Here is a 17071-nt window from a genome sequence, read left to right as displayed (position 1 = left end):
ATGGCAATAGGGAGTTAACTGTACCTAGGAAATTTAACGGATTTGTTACTTTGACGCATCTTAGTATGTCCCAGGTTTCTTCAAACATGTTGCATCAATGAAGGTTTTCTGGTTTTCCTTTACTTAGCAAATCTCTGTTTTTGGGCAGTGAGCATGCCGGGAAGAAAAGGAACGAAGGAGTAGGAGCGTTGTGCAGGGTTGGGAGAGCACCCTTTGGAACAAAACTAGGTAGACGTAGGTGACCTGGTTTGCACATAATTGCTAAGTATGAGTTACACAGCCCATACTCAGTTGTGTCCTTATAGGAGTAAATGAACTGCTTATTATAGGGTGCTGATTGTTCCCATGCGGCTTGTAAATAGCCCTGGGAAGGCCCTGGGATACTCGACGGCAAAGCAGTGCTTAAAACTATGGGTCGTTTGACCCTAAACCCAAGTGCCAAGCTGCATGTCCCAACAATGGGGCATTCCTGGATTTTTTGCGAAACGGAAATGAGTGCGCTCGTGTGAGCTAGCTCTCTTGCCACTTCTGTGTGCTCACAAACAGCCCATAGTTTGCCAGCTGTGGGTTGTTTTACTGTGTGAACTCAGTCGTTGTCAGGAACTTAACGTAGCTGCAATTAACACTTTTTGAGTATCGCTTCCCATTTCCCAGAAAGTTAATTGCTGCACTTCAAAAGCGGTCTTTTCCTGTCTACTCCTGATGGATGATTTTGAGTTAAAATAAGGCAACATCTGGCAGGATCAAGGAAGTTTGGCTGGTCTTTCCTCTGGTGATGCCCTGCTAGGCTGACGACACCTAACCCAAATTCCCATCTTCTGAGCTTCCTGGAGATCAGTGGAGCTGCCCGGAAGCCGCCTCTCTGACTCTTCAACATTCGTCATGGTTTTCTCCCCGTGAGCTTGACATCAGCCCGATGTCCAGGCACTGAGGAAGTGTGATTTTTGGAGGTGGTTTCGACGGTTGTGCATGCCAACCCAAAAAGCAACACCCGTCTGCTTGTTTGAGGCCTGATTCTTTTGAACGGTCTCTTTGTTCATGCGGCATCTGAACTTGTTGAGGCACTGGCCCGAAGGCGGGGTGTTTCGAGTTTTTCCCAAAGCATCCCCTCGAGAGAGCCTTCGGTTGTCTTGCACAACTTCGAATTGGTGGCGGGTTGCTTGGGCAAGGCTGCTGCCACGGAGCCAAGCGTTGCATCAGGGCCAAAGGCTGCAAGCTGCATCTTCCCCCGGGATCTCCCTTATGAAAGCAAAAGCGTGCATTAGCCGCCTCGCGGGTGGGTGACGGGGTGGCAGTGAGACGGTTCCCGTGCAGGGAGGGGGTTGCGCAGCCAGATGGGCAGGCAGATACTCCCCTATGGCTTACTCACGTCCTTGCACAGTTCGTTCCACGCTTGCCTTGCTCAACAATCGCACAAAACAGGATTGAGCAAGAACAGGGGACACATTCTTGCAGAGGCGGGCTGGGCGTGTGGGTTTCTGAGCAAGGCTGCAGCCAGCGGCCAAACGCTCTCTCCGCCTGCCCCCCACTGCCCCCAGCAGCGGAGCTAGGTATGGAAATGATACCGGATGAACAGCTCGCACGTGAGTGGCAGCCCCGAGACGCTGCAAAGGGCGGGATACAAAAACCTTAGACAGACAGACAGACAGACAGACAGACAGATCCGCAGATGCTAATTTCTGTGTGCTTGCAAGCCTCTGTGATGTCTTCAGGGAGGGGAAGCGGGAAGAGGACCGCACCTGGGCAAAAAGCAGGCTCATCCAGGGGAAGCAGGTGCATCAGAGCCCCCGTACCTATTTTAGCAGGTGTCCGGACATGGCAGGACAGATGGCTTTCCAGCAGCTCGGAGCACCAAATGCAAAATACGGAACTGCGCCCTCAGTGGGGCATCCCCTAATGCCCCCTCTGGCTACCCTGTTTCTCTCCCCTTTCCCTGCCACCCCCTTTCTTCCTCTGGGGGACCCACGCCTCTTCCTCTCTCTTCCCATCCAGCAGGATGCTGGGTGACGCCCTTCACCAGGCCAAGCTGATCGGGTTCAGCGTTCCAGCCCTGGGCTGCTGGTGGTTGCGCCCCTGAAACTGGAAAGCAAAGCTGCCTTTGCTCTTCTGCATTTCTTCTCGTGGATGCAATTGTTACTCTTCCGTACAAGAGCAAGCTTAATCCCATCATTCCACACCTGATGTTAAGGTGTTAACCTGAGGTTAAGCTGCTTCGTTGCTGGTTCTGGGTGTGGGTGGAGGGCTCCGGGGTCAATCGAGTCTGCTTGGCCGGGGAAAGGCTCTCGGAGCAGGTGAGGAGAGAACCCTTCTCTCTCTGAGCCCTGGCAGCAAACCGCCAGCAGGCCTGGCCACGCTCAGACAGATGGACAGGGGGCCCGACAGCTTGCACCAGCGTCCGTGTTCCCCCAGGAAGAGGGCAGAGAATTCCGGCCTTCACCGACGCGTCGTTTGATAAGGTCTTTCTGTATGTCCGTCCCAAATCGCCCACCAAACTGCTTGCTGCGATGGACCCTTTAGGTTCCCCTGAGAAGGGGAGGGGGGACTCTCTCTCTCAGCCCCCTTCAGCAAGGGCTGTTGGTGGCATACAGGTACATGAGGGGGTGCCACGCAGAGGTGGGTCATGACCGTTTGCCCTGCAGTGGAGGGCAGGATGTGCTCCAATGAGCAAAGCTCAGGGAGCCAAGATTCAAGCTGGACGCCAGGAAGCGCTTCCTGACGGTTAGGACCCTAGGTCATGGAATGGGCTTCCACAGGAGGTCATTGAGGCCCCACCAGTGAGGGTGTTCAAGGATAGGCTAAACATGCACATGGTAGGCATGTCGTGAGCGGAGCTGGCTGGAGCCAGGGGTCAGACTAGATGGCCTCGGAGGCCCCTTCTGACTCGCTCTGTTTCTATGTTTCACCAAGTCACTATGGTTACCCAGGTGAAGGGGGGCTTTTTTGATTGTGGAGATGAGCACGTTGTGAAAAACCTCCTCTCTCTCCTCCTTGCTTTTTTAATAAAAGGGAAATGTTTAGAGATATTTTTCTCCTTAGCTGGTGTGGGAACGTTTCACTCATGATTGCAAGAATCCAGGTCTTGTATTTCAGGCACTGAGTTGGGAGACTTGGCGGCTGCAACTTGGTAAACAGGTTGTGGAACATCATTTTATTGGCCTCCCTTACGGGATCGTCAGAAGGATTATGTGCACAGAGCCCAATGTACAGTATAGATATGCTCAGAGTGGAATGGAAAGTGGATGGTGCGAATTGTGTGGGTGTTCGGTTTGCTTTTTTGGTACCTGGTGTCTTGTTTGACTTGGGGCTAACCAAGCCCAGTGGCCCAAAGGCTGAATTGCACACGAGGAAGTCTTCGGCTCCAAGCTCGCCTCTGCCAGATGCATGTTTGAGCTCAGCCTTTTCATTTTCTTTCTGGCGATATTCATGCTGGCCTACCTTGCACAAAAGTTGTAAGAAAAGCTTAAGGAAAGGCATCCCAAATAAGCCAATGGTCAAGCAAACAACTGACAACACAATAAAGAGCAAAACCAAAACTAATGCCAGTCCCGCATTAGACGGCATCTCCTTTTCTTTCAGGGAATTTCTGAGATGGCTTCAGATAAAAGCAATCAAGATGCTCCTACTGAATGTCTTAATTATGTACGTCTCTGTGCCCTTCCTGATCCGAATATTTCCTTCGCTGTTACGAAAGTTTGTCTATCTCAATTTTTGTAAGTACTCCGTTTGCTTACCTGCTGTTGGCCTTTCACTGGAGTATTAAAATCCCTGTTAGCTTGTGATACTCCATAAGTTAGTCACTCACCGATCCTGGACCCACGTCTGTCCCTCTTTTATGCCATTCGACTGTTCAAAGAATCCTTTATAAGTGCTAACTTTTAAAAGTATTGTAATAGGTTTTAAAAATTCCTACAGAGAGACATTTTAAAATGCAACATGGATTGGCATAACCATCAATTCCTGTTGCAATGGAGTACATTGCAATACTGCTAAAGAGCCGAGGCAGGAACAAACCAACATTTCGGTGCAGAAACTTGGATGAAGTCCCAGCCCAGCTGCGCTGCCCTTATAAACATCGTGGCTTGTTCCAGTGCAGCTTCTGCACTGAGGTCATCTTTTTAAAAGTTTAAGTGAATGATTGGATGCACAAACGGTGGCGGTTGGTTTGCTCTTCTGGGTGGTATTTTGGTATCGTATCACCTGCATTTTGCCTGGTTCAGATGTTTTCCTGTCTGCACGCGCGTAGACTTGCATGGTGTGTGTCTGATGGCAGGGCCCGCGTGTGAGGCCAAGGCAGGGCTGGCAGAGAAAATTCTTCTCTGGCCAGACAGCCTTTGGGCTGATGGGCAGCACAGAAATTTAATAGGAGCGTCTCCTCCCATATGCGCCTGCCCACCCCTTAAAATCTGGGGCAGACGCCCTTCTCTGCCCTCCCTGAAGGAGAGCAGGAGGGTGATGACCCAGAAAAGGGCCTTCTCTGTGGTGGCACCCCGATTGTGGAATGTGCTCCTCAGAGAGACTTGCCTGACGCCATCACTTTATTCTTTTCAGCGCCAGGCCAAACCCTTTTTATTTTCCCAATGTTTTAAGACCTGAGTGTTTTAATTGGGGTGTTATTTTTGCTCAATTTTAGGACGCTGTGTTTAAATTATTTTTTCTTTACATTTTGTATTGTTAAACCATCCCAAGACTTCAGTAATGGGACGGTCTACAAAAGTTTTAAATAATATAATATAATATGCCCCAGAGAGCCACTGCTGGCCAGTCCATGGTGACCAGAGTGACAGAGCAAGGCCTGACTCCGTGCAAGGCTGGCTCCCAGGTTCAGGTGCTCACTTGACACCAGTGATGCCACTGATCTTGTTCAAGGACAGGCTGGACGTGCACATGGCGGGCATGTCATGAGCGGAGCCGGCTGGAGCTGGGGTCAGACTAGATGGCCCGGGGACCCCTTCTGCCTTGCTCTGCCTCTGTGTTTCTATGAGCAGAGCTGGCTGGAGCCGGGGTCAGACTAGATGGCCCGGGGACCCCTTCTGCCTTGCTCTGCCTCTGTGTTTCTATGAGCAGAGCTGGCTGGAGCCGGGGTCAGACTAGATGGCCCGGGAGGCCCCTCCTGGCTCGCTCTGCTTCTGTGTTTCTATGGGCAGAGCCGGCTGGAGCCGGGGTCAGACTAGATGGCCCGGGGACCCCTCCTGGCTCGCTCTGCTTCTGTGTTTCTGTGACAGTCCTTCCCAGGAAGCAGACGTCTCCCTGCATTTCTCTTGCAGTGGTGGTTCCCTTGTGGGCAGATTTCCAGAACCCTGGCATCTATTTGAATCACACTGTCAACTTCTATCTCACCTCTGAACCAGGGGTCACCTTTGGCGTTTGGTGAGCCGGCGGCTGTCGGCCGCATCTGTCTTGCATGGTCCCGACTCTGCCTTGGTGTGGGATTCCGGGTGCACACGTCTTGCTGGGAGGCTCGCTCGGGTTCAGGGCTGGGCACTGGGACCCATAGGGTGAAGGGGCAGGGTGGCTGGGGCAGGCTTGCTCTCGGACCTGCTCGCCTCTGCGTGGGAGTGCCTCTGTGCCAGCCTGGATTGTAAACAGCCGGTTTCTCTGGGGCTTTGCTCGTTCATTGATGCTGGCAGATGCAGCCAGACTCTTCGGCATCCGCAGTGGAGCCCCGGCTTCTGGAGGAGCCGTGACCACTGCCCTCGCTTCTTTCACAGGCATGCTCTTCCGCACAACAGATGGAAGGAATCGGAGGGGAAGGACCTCAGCTGGCACGAAGAGGCCCTCTCGGATGCTAATCCCATCATCATCTATCTCCATGGCAACGGGGGTACCAGGTGAGCCTTGCTCTGTTAGGGCTTTGCAAATCCAAAGGAGGAGCAAAGCTGGTGTCCCCCCCCAACACTCTCTCTCTCTCTCTCTCTCACTGTCTTGACTCGCCTCGACACAATTATAATTTATGATTCTTCAGATATTTCCTGGCTCAAAAGAAAAAGCTTGCATGCAGAGCTGTATCCGGAAAGGGTGGAGGAAGGGGGAACATTTCAGAGCGGTGGACCTGGTTTGGAAACCCCCAAATATATAGATTGGATGTGTACCTGGTGGAGAAAAACGGCCTGCAGCTCTTCCTGTTCCCTTAGCGGCTCCATCCAGAGGCACCAATCCAGAGGCACCTAATTTCTGTACTCTCTTACAGGGCAACAAGTCACAGAGTTAAATTCATAAAGGTAAATGCTCCCCAGACCCTGGGGAAGATCTTTTGCCCCCCTCCCCAGCATGCGCTGCTCTCGCGGCCTCTTCTGTGTGCTGGCGCTATTGTGGCGTGCCGGAAAGCAGCAGGTGGCTGCTGAGCTTGGCGCCAGCTTTCAGCCAGGCTGGTAACTGGGTGTGCCTGATTCCCTTTCTTGTGCTGCCAATCTGCCCTTCTCAGCCGACTTAGTGAGCGGAGATGGGAACCTTTCCGGCCCTTTGGGTGCTGCCCAGCGGGGAAAAGCCCCCCGGGATGCCTTCCTTGGCACCTCCCTCGCGGCCTCTTTGGTGTCGACTCCCGCAGCGGAGGAAGGTTCTTCCCCACCGTTGGGCGGCATGCGGCATCCTTGGGAGCCCCAGATCGCGCGGACGTGCTTGAAGAGTTTACGAGGCAATAAACGTGGGTTGCAGCATCCTTGAAAATAAAGCCTCCTCTCTGAAGCGTGCTTAACGCAGGCTGATCTGTTCAACAGGTGATGAGCGAAGGTGGCTTTCACGTGGTCGCTGTTGACTACAGAGGTAGGTTCCCACGCAGAACTCCTGTCCAGGTCTTGGGTGACGTGATCGGGGGCTCCTCTAATGCGCGATCTGATGCCCCCCCCCCCCCGCAGGCTACGCGGACTCCACGGGGGAGCCAAGTGAGGACGGCTTCACGAAGGACATTCTGTGTGTTTACGACTGGGTGAAGGAGCGGAGCGGGAGCAGCACCGTCGTCCTGTGGGGGCACTCCCTGGGCACGGGGTACGCTTGACCTTTCTTGTCCCGTGAGGCCTGCAAGGTGCATTTAGACTGACTAGCCTAGAAAAGGAACACGAAACACAGTGAGTCAGAAGGGGGTTCGTGGGGCATCTAGACTGACCTCTGGCTCCAGCCGGCTGCAGTCATGCAATCCCCAACCTGTGGTTGTCCAAACTTTCCTTGCGCACCCTCACTGGTGGGGCCTCCACCACCCCCTGTGGAAGCCCATTCCATACCCTTGGGGTCCTGACCATCAGGAAGTACTTCCTGACATCCAAGCTGAAGCCTGGTTCCTCGAGCTTTGCCCCACTGGAAAGCGCCCTGCCCTCCACTGCAGGGGAGAACGGCTCGTGGTCCTCCTCCACGTGACACCCCCTTACATACCTCTAAGACGCTAAAAGATCCCCTTGGTCTCCTCTCCTCCAGGCCAAAAAGACCCCGTTCCCCCATCTCTCCTCCTATGCCACCCCTCCCAACCCGGCTTCCACTCCTGTGCCCCTGCGCTGAGCCGATTCCAACCTAGCTCTGTCTCTCCTGTAATGTGGAGCTCAGAACTGGATGCAGTACTCCAGTTGTGGGTGCGCCAGAGTTGTGTAGAGCAGAAGCAACACCTCCCTAGACCTGGAAGCCACGCTTCTGCTATATACCCAAGGATGGTGTTTGCCTTCTTAACCACTGCATCACGCCGCTGGCTCATGTTCAGAATGATGAGCTCAAGTGGCAGGAAGCCAGATTCCAGCTGGACATCGGGAAAAACTTCCTCATTCTTCAAGCAGGATGGCAAAGCCGCCGGTGGCCTTGGTGCCTGGGGGGCTCTCCCATCCTGGAGGCAGTTGGACAGGCACCTGTCAGCGATATTTGAATTGGAGTCCTGCACTGAGCAGCGGGTTCAACCCAGTGGGCTTCCTGGCACCTTCCAACCCCACTGTTCTTTGATTCTGTGATTTGGGACCAGCTCATGGTACCGTTTGGGGAACGATAGCTCAGCACACCCGGAAGCCTCCATGTGGAGACGACTAGACTGCATTAAGGGGCTTTTAAAAGGCTTTTCTGTTGTGACAATATTCCAAACTCTGGTTTGGTCCAAAAGGATAAAAATTTATCCTTTTAGGTGTTTTGTTGGTTAATGTGCTGTATCTTGTGCGTTTTCTTAGCTGTGTCGAGTACCTTTTTAAAACAGAACACCAGATAAAAATGCCCGGAAAGGAAGAGAGAGAAAATTCTGGTACTTCTGAGAGAAGTTAACATAACTCCACATATGTTAGTACACTAGTCGTCTTTACAACATGCCTGCGAGGCAGGCCAGTGCAAGAACCAGTGTGAAGTCCCTGCTCCAGTGTGATTGTACAAGAGGTCTTTGAAAAATTTCCACACTTTTAAAAACTCTTATTAAGAATTTCAAAAACAAATTTCTACATCGTCACCTTCCTTTGCGATGCATTTTCCCAGCATCGTACCAACGTTTTAATGCCATCAGCAAAAAATATATAAAATATACTCATAAAATATAAAAGTGCAGAAACTTTTCGAAGACCCCCTTGTACATTGAGTGATCCGAGCTGCCCACATGCTTTCTCGCTACCGGACTGATTCCGTGCAATATTTTTGAAGATGAAAGATTTTATCCTCATTTTGTGCGGGGAAAGCGCAGACCAAGCAAACTGGTGATTTCAGGGCGGTTTTTAACAGCTTAATGATCAGTGCTGTTATCTTTTGATCGATGCCTTCGCTTGACTTGCTCAGTCATCCAGGGGCATTGTGTAACAGTCGATTACAAGAAAGCTGTAAATATGCATTCCACCCAAATGCCCTCATTTTTATGGCGTTGGTAGAATTCACAGCTTGAGGCTCATGGGATGGGAAAATCAGGCACTTGTTCCCTTGGTCCCTGCATGTAGAAAGGCAGTGTGTCAGGGAAAAGCCTCAGTCTAACTTTCTCCCTGCGGTGCTCCTTTGGGGTCATCAGGTTGTGGAGTTTCCGTTTGGAAGGCAGGACTCGTCCATCACAGAAGCCCACCCAAAGCCGGACTAAGGTTTAGTACTAGGTGAGAACAACAGATTCCTTCAGAAAGTTCCCTTTGTCCCTGAGAGTGCCTGTCTGTCCTTTTTCCCCATAGAATTTCCACCAACACGGCTATGAAGCTGAAGAAAAAAGGTAAGGCCCCTTTGGAGGGGGCTGTTTGAATTTTTCGGTCTCCCCCGTTACCTGTGCTGTTGTGACCTGCCGTCCAGCCACCTGCAGCTCAGGGCGACCCTTGCAATGAGCACCTTCTGAACCGCCTTGTCCGTCACAGCCCCGCTCAGCTCCCGGCTGCGGCCTCCCCGATGGAGTCGACCCCTCTCCTAGCTGGCTTTCCTCCTCCCCTGCCTTCGACTTCACCCAGCAGGAGGGTCTTCTCCAGGGGGTCCCGCCTGCTGGCGCTGGGCCCAAACCAGGGGAGGGATCCCTCCGCTCCCCTTGTGATGTGTGAAGGGGAACGCCATGGGGAGGGCCTGCGGGGGACCCCCACCCATGTCAGTGAATGTGTGGGGACTCCCAGCCTTTCTTGAGGGAGGGCCTGGCAAGAAGCCGTGGAACGGCGGACCCCCCACCCCGCCTGGAGGGGGAGCCGGCTCCGATTCTGGGCAGATCGGCTCAGCGCCATCAAGGTTTTGTGAATGGGCGCTCGCTGATGGCAGAGGGGAAGGCTCCTTCTGCCCCCCCGCAGAACTTTCGGCCCCTGCCAGGGGCTAGGCCCGGACGCACGGTGGAGGCTGGCCCCCCCCCCCCCCCCCCGCCCCGAGGTCTGCTTCTGCGGTCTCCTGAAGCACAAAGGAAGCAGCCCGCCCCACGCCAGGGCTTTGGCCTTGCGCCTCGCTCGGGTGCCTCCCATTCTAATCCTCTTGCCTCCCCCCCCACAGATGGGACTGTTCTGGACGCCATCGTCCTGGAGGCGCCTTACACAAACATCCGGGAGGCAGCAGCCAATATCCCCATCACCAAAGTAGGTCTGGCTCGAGCCGCAGCATGTGGCAGCGTTTTGAGTGCCCCCGAGAACCACATGAAGTGGCGTGGCTCACTTACTCGAGCTCTGCGGGGACCTTCTGGAGTGCATGCGGAGAACTGACTTCAGGCTGTGCGCGTGCGCGTGCGCCAGAGAAAATGCGTGGAGCAGAGTAGTCAACCACGCCCTCCCGATGTTTGGACTACAGTTCCCAGCTGTCTTGGGCTTATGGGCGTTGTAGTTCAAAGCACCTGGAGGGCACTGGGTTACTGGAACACCACGAGTGGAACTTCTTTCTTGGCACAGAAGTTTGCACTTTCACCTCCCTCTGAAATTCAGCAATCTTCGGAAAAAGGAAAGCCAAGAAAACAAAGGGATTCTATTTGGGGCCTCTTAATGCTTTGGCATGTATATTTATGGTTCAGGGAACAATGTGGGCCTTTGGCTCGCCACAGGCCAAGGAATTTCCAGCCATGGAAACTGTCCGCGCTTCCAGTCGCTCGGTCTCGCCCGGCGGCTTCTCACGCGAGGCTCTCTTTCCCTGCACCAGATCTACCGCAAGTTCCCCGGCTTCGAGTATTTAATCCTAGACACCATGGCGCGAGCGGACATGCACTTTCCCAACGACAAAAAGTGAGTCTGGCGCGTGCAAAAGCGTGCGAGCGAGTCCTGCTCTTGACCTGGGGCCTCCTTGGCCCGCATCACGCTCCGTTTTATTTCCCGGCTGCGCAATAGCAGCACGACAGACGCTTCTTGCTCTAGAGGAGAGCGGGTACTCTGCCCCGCTGTGCCCCATAGTGGATCCGGGCCAGGGTTTGGGCCACTGCCTTGCCGGAGCCGAGATGGAGGCACGCTCACCCCGTTATTCCCGCCGCTCGGTGGTCTTACCCAACCTTTCAGTCTGCAAGGCGGCGACAGAGCGTCTCCCTCAAAGTAATGCGACTTGCTTCCGAGTAGACATGCCCAGGATGGCTTGGTCAAGGTGCAAATGTGCAGCGACGGTCTGGGCAGGGACAACCGTGCCGCGCAAGAAACGGGCGTACGAGTGTCCCGCCAGCACCTGCGAGGCTCGGACCTTTCTGCCCCCCTTCTCCTGGAGGCAGCCAAGCCTTGATGGGCCCGTGCCAGTGCAGGCCGCAAGAGGGGCCCCGCAGGGCGGCTGCCCCGTCCTTCCCAGCACCCCGGCTCCTCTCAGGGGCCGGCTGTCCCAGGGCTGCTTCCTTCCACCCCCCATGCGCCACCCTCCCTTCCAGCCATAAATCCAGCTTCCGCAGGCTTCCCAGGAGCTGGAGCCCCTTGCCCAGGCGTGGCCCGGCATACCCACCGTTGGGGTGTGCAGATGGGAAGCAGCGAGGCGACCCTGCCGACGTGCGTTTCCCCTTCCCATGTTGAGAGGGACATGGAGACAGACTCTCCTGACCTGCCAGGAGCTTTCGGCCTCTTCTTCCGTCTAAATGCGCAGAGCGTCACCCCCAAACTGGCCCGGGATTTCTTTAATGTGCTGACAAACCGAGCCTTTCTTGCCCTGAGCCGTATTGGGAGGTGGGGGCTGAAAAGCAGGATAAAGGCAGGCCAAGCACAGCCCTTGGTCCAAAGTCCTGCTTTTTTCCGTTCACAGTGTTAAGGTGCTGTCCAATCCGTTCTTGATCTTGCACTCGGAAGACGACATGGTCATCCCTGTCCACCTGGGAAGAAAGGTAGCTGAGCCCTGTTCCTGCTTTGAGGTGCCTCTTTAAAAGGAAGACAGGGAATTACTGGGAATGGACGGAGCATCCCTTCCGCTACCTGCTTACCTCACTGGGACGCGTTGGTTTCCCACACTACACCCAGTGGCCTTTCATGCTTCCATGGAAAGGTGCTTGAAAGCCTATCAGCCCATGTGCCCACCACTGCGGCTTCTTTCGGCACCGAAAGGGCAGGAACAGTTGCGTCCCCATTTGCAAAGCTGCCTGTTTGGTCGCCTGGATGATCCCTCCTCCTCACCCTAGATGAGCAGCTCCGAACGAATGGTACAGTGGCGAGCCCGAGAGAGCCGTCCATCACGGAGAAGCTCCGCTGGAGCTGTGCTTCGGCCACCTGCTTTGACTTCTCCGCAACCCAGCCACTTCCGGATGGGGCTCCGCACTGCACGCTTGTGCAGATGTCCGTAGAAGGGGGGTTTGGCGAACTCATGGCACAAGGATCTTGCAAAAGCAGTGCTGAAACAGAGCCCTGGCTCAGGAGGGGCCCTTGTCCTTTGATGCTCTTATCCCCCAGAGGCAAAACAGGTTGGTCAGGGCGTCAGGTCCCTGCACTGATAGTCGAGGATGCACGGAAAATGCTCCAGGGTTGACCTTTGAGGAACCTTCTTGCTCCCCTCCCACCGATTCGGAGATGGAAACTCTCAGGCCACTCGGCATGTGGCCTGGCTAGAAAGCACCTCTGAGCAGGCAGTGGGCCCCGTTTCCCCCAGAGATGCCAGGCAGGCCATCCGTGGGGCGTTTCTGGGCTTGGTGGGGCACTGGGAAGCCTGCTTAAGGCCCAAGGGCCGGCGTTTCAGGCCTTTCTGTTCTCCCCACATGTACACAGCTCTTTGAGATGGCCTACAATGCCTCCACGAAGAAAGAGAACATCAAGTTTATCTCCTTCCCTCCTGAACTGGGCTTTGGACATGACCACATCTCCTCTCATCCGGACCTCCCCTCCATTCTGAAGTAGGCACGGCTCAGCCTCTGGTGCCCCTTCCAAAGGCCGGGGCGAGGGGAGGGGAGAATGGGCCAGGGGCCATTGCCCACCCTTCCGGTCAAGGGACAGACCCGGCTGGTAAACCTGTTGGGAGGGGGAGAAGGCAGGGTCTCGAGGGGCAGCGAAAGAGGTGAAACCAAGGGAGCCTGCATGGCCCAGGACGGTTGCACCTGCCCGCTTCCCCAGAGCTCGGAGGGGCCCCGTGTGAGTGCCAGGTTGGGGTTCTCGGCACTCCCTCGCTGGGCAGACGGGGCCCGGGGCTTCGGAGACCTCGGCACCTGCTGGGCTTCCGTTGGGACTCCACTGGGTTGTCTGGGCCAGAGTGAGAGGAGGTGGACACGCAAGGGCCATCCCATTATGTTGATTCCGAGTTGCGGCAACCCCGCGAATGACAATTCTCCAAAATATCCTGCCCTGCTCAGCTCTTGGGTCGCCCCTAAGGGAAGCCACAGCCTTTCCAGCTCGTATTTGGGTTGCTTAAGGGGGGAAGCAGAATTTGCTTTGCTTCCAGCACTTGGTGGGACACGGTGAAATCCGCCGACCTTTTGGCAACCACAGCTGAGCGGATCCTGCCAAAGTACACAGGTGTGCCAGGGCAGGTCCCTGCTGGGCCAGCCAGGTGAGTGTCAGCCGGTGTGAGGGCACCGGAGCAAAGTCCTGCCAGGTGGGTGACGCACTGCAGGGCTGTCGCAGCTCTTCAAGCCCAGTTCCCTTTCGGGGAGGTTCTTGGAGCTGCATTCCAGGTGTAGGCCCAGCCATCAGCAAAGAGGAGCCAGGCACAAACCCCAGCCTGTGTTAGCTTAAAGCACTTCTCACCAGTGACAGGCCTTAGGAGATGCATCCAACTTCTGGAACAGGGAAAAGGCTTTGCAAAAGCCAGGAAAGCGCAAAACAAAATGGTTGTGAGAAGGGGACAAGCGCCTGGGGAACCCGAAAGAGCTTGGCCCCCGGTTGCCAAGATGGTTCTGAACCTGCAGTTCTGCACTTATACCGTAAGAGCAACTCCAGCAGGTGCAAATGCAAGCACCCGGCCCACATTTACTGCCGGTGCAGGTGGGATGCAGGTAGTTCTGGATTCAGTCAGGGCAAAGTGCCGGCCCTGGGGCAGCCAGCAGCTTGAGCAGATGGGCAGTTCCTGGCTGGTTCCAGGCGGTCCGATTTTAAGCCACCTGTCTGCCTCCCAATCCCCACAGAGGTTTCCTGGAGAGCATCCAGTGACAGCAGCGGCAGAAGGCCCCCCTCCCATGACGCCGAGACCCCCGCCCCCTGCACAGAGAGCTCCCACTGCTTCCGGACTGACTTGCCACGGATAATAAAGTCACTGGTGAAAAAGACGCTCACACGGGTCTCGCTTGATTTTACTGTGTGGATTTCGGGACTTGACAAACGCGCAGCGGGGAGGTGAGAATACAGGAGCTTCCAAGCCTCGCGAAAGATTCTGCTTTGAGCTAGAAGCGCCTACATGTGGCTTATTTTAGGCATGAACTGAGCAGAGCACATGTTTCCTTCTTAGTGGTTTCCTAGGCGCACACGTACAGCCGTTACATGGCTGCTTTGAACATGGAGGGCAGCCTTTCCCAACCTGGATTCCAGCCCCAACCAGCATGGCCTGGCTGGGGATGGTGGGAGTTGTAGTCTGGCACATCTGGAGGGCCCCAGGTTGGGAACAGCTCACAGGAGTAGCTTCCTTAAAAAAAATTATTCTGGCACCATGGGACAGCAGCCACGTAGCACCTTTCAATCCCACAAGGATCTCTGAAAGCACTTTGGTCTGGCTAGCTGGAGCAGATGATAAATCTTCATGCTTGACCCCCAAAATGGCCACGGCAGGATCCTTAAGTCTCTTTGCCCATGTTCTTAGCACCTCCCAGAAAACTGGTGCTGTTATCTTTTAAAAGAGAGAAGATCGGGCCAATGCGCTTGGTTTTCCGTCTTTAGAAACACCAACCCCCAAATGACTTGATCTTGCCCTTGGCACTTTTCGCTGTGCTTGCTACAAGTGGGATTTAGCCAGGGCTGTGTCTACACTACAGATCTGTAAGAGAGTTCATGGCGCCCGCCCTCCAGGGATCACAGAAATTGGTTTTGCAAGAGTATTAACGCATTAGAGGAGGCCCCCGTGCGTCACAGGACTGTGCTTCCTACAGCGAGGAGGAAGTCGTGACATTTAAATGCGCGGCAGAAAAGCACCTTGGCTTGTCTTCCCTTCTGCAAAATTCTCAAGGTTACACAGATCGCCCTCAATGCTTAGAGTGGAAAAGAATAAAAGAGCCCATTACTTTTACTACGGTTATTCTATGGAACCGAGATGGCCCACCCCACACAGGTCAAGCTAAGCGTCAGGTTCACACATGCATCTTCTCGGTCATGTCGTTGGCCAGCACCTCGTCAGCAACATCCCGGGGCACGTTGGGTGGCGGGATCTTCAGGTCGGAAGGTTCCATGTTCCAGATGTCCCGGGCGTACTCCTTGATGGTCCTGTCGCTAGAGAACTTCCCAGAGGCAGCGATGTTCCGGATCACCATTTTGGTCCATTCCCTTGAGTTCTGTCACGGAAAGAACCAACCCTAAAGGCCAAGTCTTGGGCAACCCTTAACCGACTGCGTGTGGCCGCCCCAAGTCGCCCCAAGCCTTTTAGGGGAGGGGAGCTTTGAGACAGCTTTTTTATTTGGGGTCTTCAGGGAGGTACCCAGAGACCCCTTCCTTGTCCAGAATGCTCCCTTGCTCATTAAAGATGTTTTTGTAAAATTAAAAAGTGGAACAGGATAGGATTCCCTTTGATGAAGCACCGGTTGGTGACATATAGGTGGTATAAAGGTACGTGAGGGGGCATCACACGGAGGTGGGGAGAGACCTGTTCTCCCCTGCTGAGGAGGGCAGGATGTGCTCCAACGGAGCAAAGCTCGGGGAACCAAGGTTCAATCTGGATGCCAGGAAGCACTTCATGATGGTTGGGACCCCGAGGGTGTAGGATGGGCTTTCTCAGGAGGTGTTTGAAGCCCCATCGGGGCGGGTGTTCAAGGACAGGCTGGACGTGCACACGGTGGGCACGTTGTGAGCGGAGCCGCCTGGAGCGGGGGTCAGACTAGACGGCCCTTCTGGATTGCTCTGTTTCTGTGGCTGCCATCTTTATTTCTAAGAGCATCTCTGCCCCTCACGTAGGTCCCAGAAGTGTCCTGAGAAAGCCGAAACGGCCAGGGCCGCAGCCCCCCGTGTAGGTCGGAAGCGTGCCGGGCCAGCCAGTTGTGGTGGTCAGGAAGGAGTGTCCGGCACAGAGGCCGCCCCCTGATCATAGGAAGTGTGCCTGCGTGCACACAGCCGGTTCCTCACGGCGTGACCCAGGCTTCATTGACTTTGGGACGCACACTTTGGCGTGCCGTTCCCTGGCACGTGCGCGTTCCCTCAGGTCTTTTGGTTGTGTTTTTGGGCGTGGAGCGGGCACTTGGGAACTGGTTGCGCCTGCCTCAGTGGCCCTTCCTGAAGAGGGGAATGTCCCACCCTCCAGGGCGGCCATTTTGGGAAGCCCCCGGACCTCCGTGTTTCCAGGTGGCTCTTGCATTTTGCCCTCGGTCTCCCAGAATGCCCTAGTCCGGTGCTCTCTGCAGGTGCCCGACTGTGTCTCCCCGCATATGCTCTCTGGGAAATGCTGGGAATGGTGGGCCACCTTTGGGAAGCACCCAGGACCTCCAGGCAAAAGTCCAGATGTGCGTACTGTCCCCAGAGTTTTGGGAACCCCTTTGGTGTTCTTCCAGAGGAGGATGCCAAAGGAGGAAGAGAACACCTGTGCAGAAAATACAGGGTGTTGCAAGAACCAAACAAGGGAAGAAGGCTGGAAGCTATGGGACAGGTGAGGGAGAAATGAGAGTTGAGTTTGTGAAAGAGAATCTTGGCTGTGGGGCTGTGCAGAAATGAAACAGGGGAAGCAGAGGGGGAGGAAAGAGTTCGCAGCTTCCGAAGGTGCTCTGCACACGTGGCTTACCATGTAGAGCTGGCTGACGCTCTCCTGACACTTGACGTACGCTTCGTAGTCCGCAAAGACTTTGAATCTGTTTGGAGACAACAGGAAGGCCCCGTGGGGGTGGGGGAATAGGGTGGGGCACCAAGTACCGAAGGCCCCGAGAGCTGGGAGGGTCACGCGCAACAGATTGCCTGAAATACCAGATCCTCAACAACTAGTCACTCGGAAAATTAGGCCATCAAGTCCACATGCTACTGGGAAGTCAAAAGAGGAGGCCAATCTTCCCTAGCCAGGTGCCTTCCAGTTGAGTTGGATGAGAACTCCCAGAATCCCCCAGCCTGCTGGGTGGGGGATTCTGGGAGTTCTCATCCAGCACATCTGGAGAGCATCAGGCAAGGAACACCTAGATAGCCATGCTGTGATGAAT

At 54.8% G+C, this 17071-nt stretch overlaps 2 protein-coding genes across 5 annotated transcripts in view; one reads left to right on the top strand and one right to left on the bottom strand.

Annotated features, from left to right (window-relative positions):
• Nucleotides 1-1458: 1458 nt before the first annotated feature.
• ABHD12B (abhydrolase domain containing 12B) lies at nt 1459-14023 on the top strand. 3 transcript variants are annotated; one of them, XM_044436504.1, is made up of 12 exons: nt 1459-1583; nt 3577-3710; nt 5709-5828; nt 6188-6218; nt 6714-6759; nt 6852-6981; nt 9096-9133; nt 9880-9962; nt 10513-10595; nt 11581-11659; nt 12531-12655; nt 13880-14023. In XM_044436504.1, the coding sequence occupies exons 1-12, from the start codon at nt 1569-1571 to the stop codon at nt 13902-13904; spliced, it is 909 nt and encodes a 302-aa protein (XP_044292439.1). In that variant the 5' UTR covers nt 1459-1568; the 3' UTR covers nt 13905-14023. The 3 variants fall into 3 exon arrangements, with proteins under 3 accessions (XP_044292439.1, XP_044292438.1, XP_044292440.1); XM_044436503.1 differs by lacking the exon at nt 1459-1583 and adding an exon at nt 5265-5367 and having other exon boundaries at nt 3582-3710; XM_044436505.1 differs by lacking the exons at nt 1459-1583; nt 11581-11659 and adding an exon at nt 5265-5367 and having other exon boundaries at nt 3582-3710; nt 13880-14004.
• Nucleotides 14024-14026: 3 nt separating this feature from the next.
• The window catches only part of PYGL (glycogen phosphorylase L), a 40531-nt gene continuing 37486 nt past the window's right edge, over nt 14027-17071 (bottom strand). For both annotated transcript variants that reach the window (XM_044436501.1, XM_044436502.1), the window contains exons 20-21: nt 16666-16732; nt 14027-15232 (exon numbers count right to left, since the gene is read on the bottom strand). In XM_044436501.1, coding sequence (XP_044292436.1) covers nt 15032-15232; nt 16666-16732 — 268 coding nt within the window. In that variant the 3' untranslated portion in view covers nt 14027-15031. The remainder of the gene's footprint in view (nt 15233-16665; nt 16733-17071) is intronic.

The sequence above is a fragment of the Varanus komodoensis genome, unplaced genomic scaffold, assembly GCF_004798865.1.
Source record: "Varanus komodoensis strain SLA01 unplaced genomic scaffold, ASM479886v1 scaffold3, whole genome shotgun sequence".
Classification (NCBI taxonomy): Eukaryota; Metazoa; Chordata; class Lepidosauria; order Squamata; family Varanidae; genus Varanus; species Varanus komodoensis.
The sequence above is the reverse complement of the archived record's forward strand: the minus strand, read 5'-3'. Positions and strand labels throughout refer to the sequence as shown.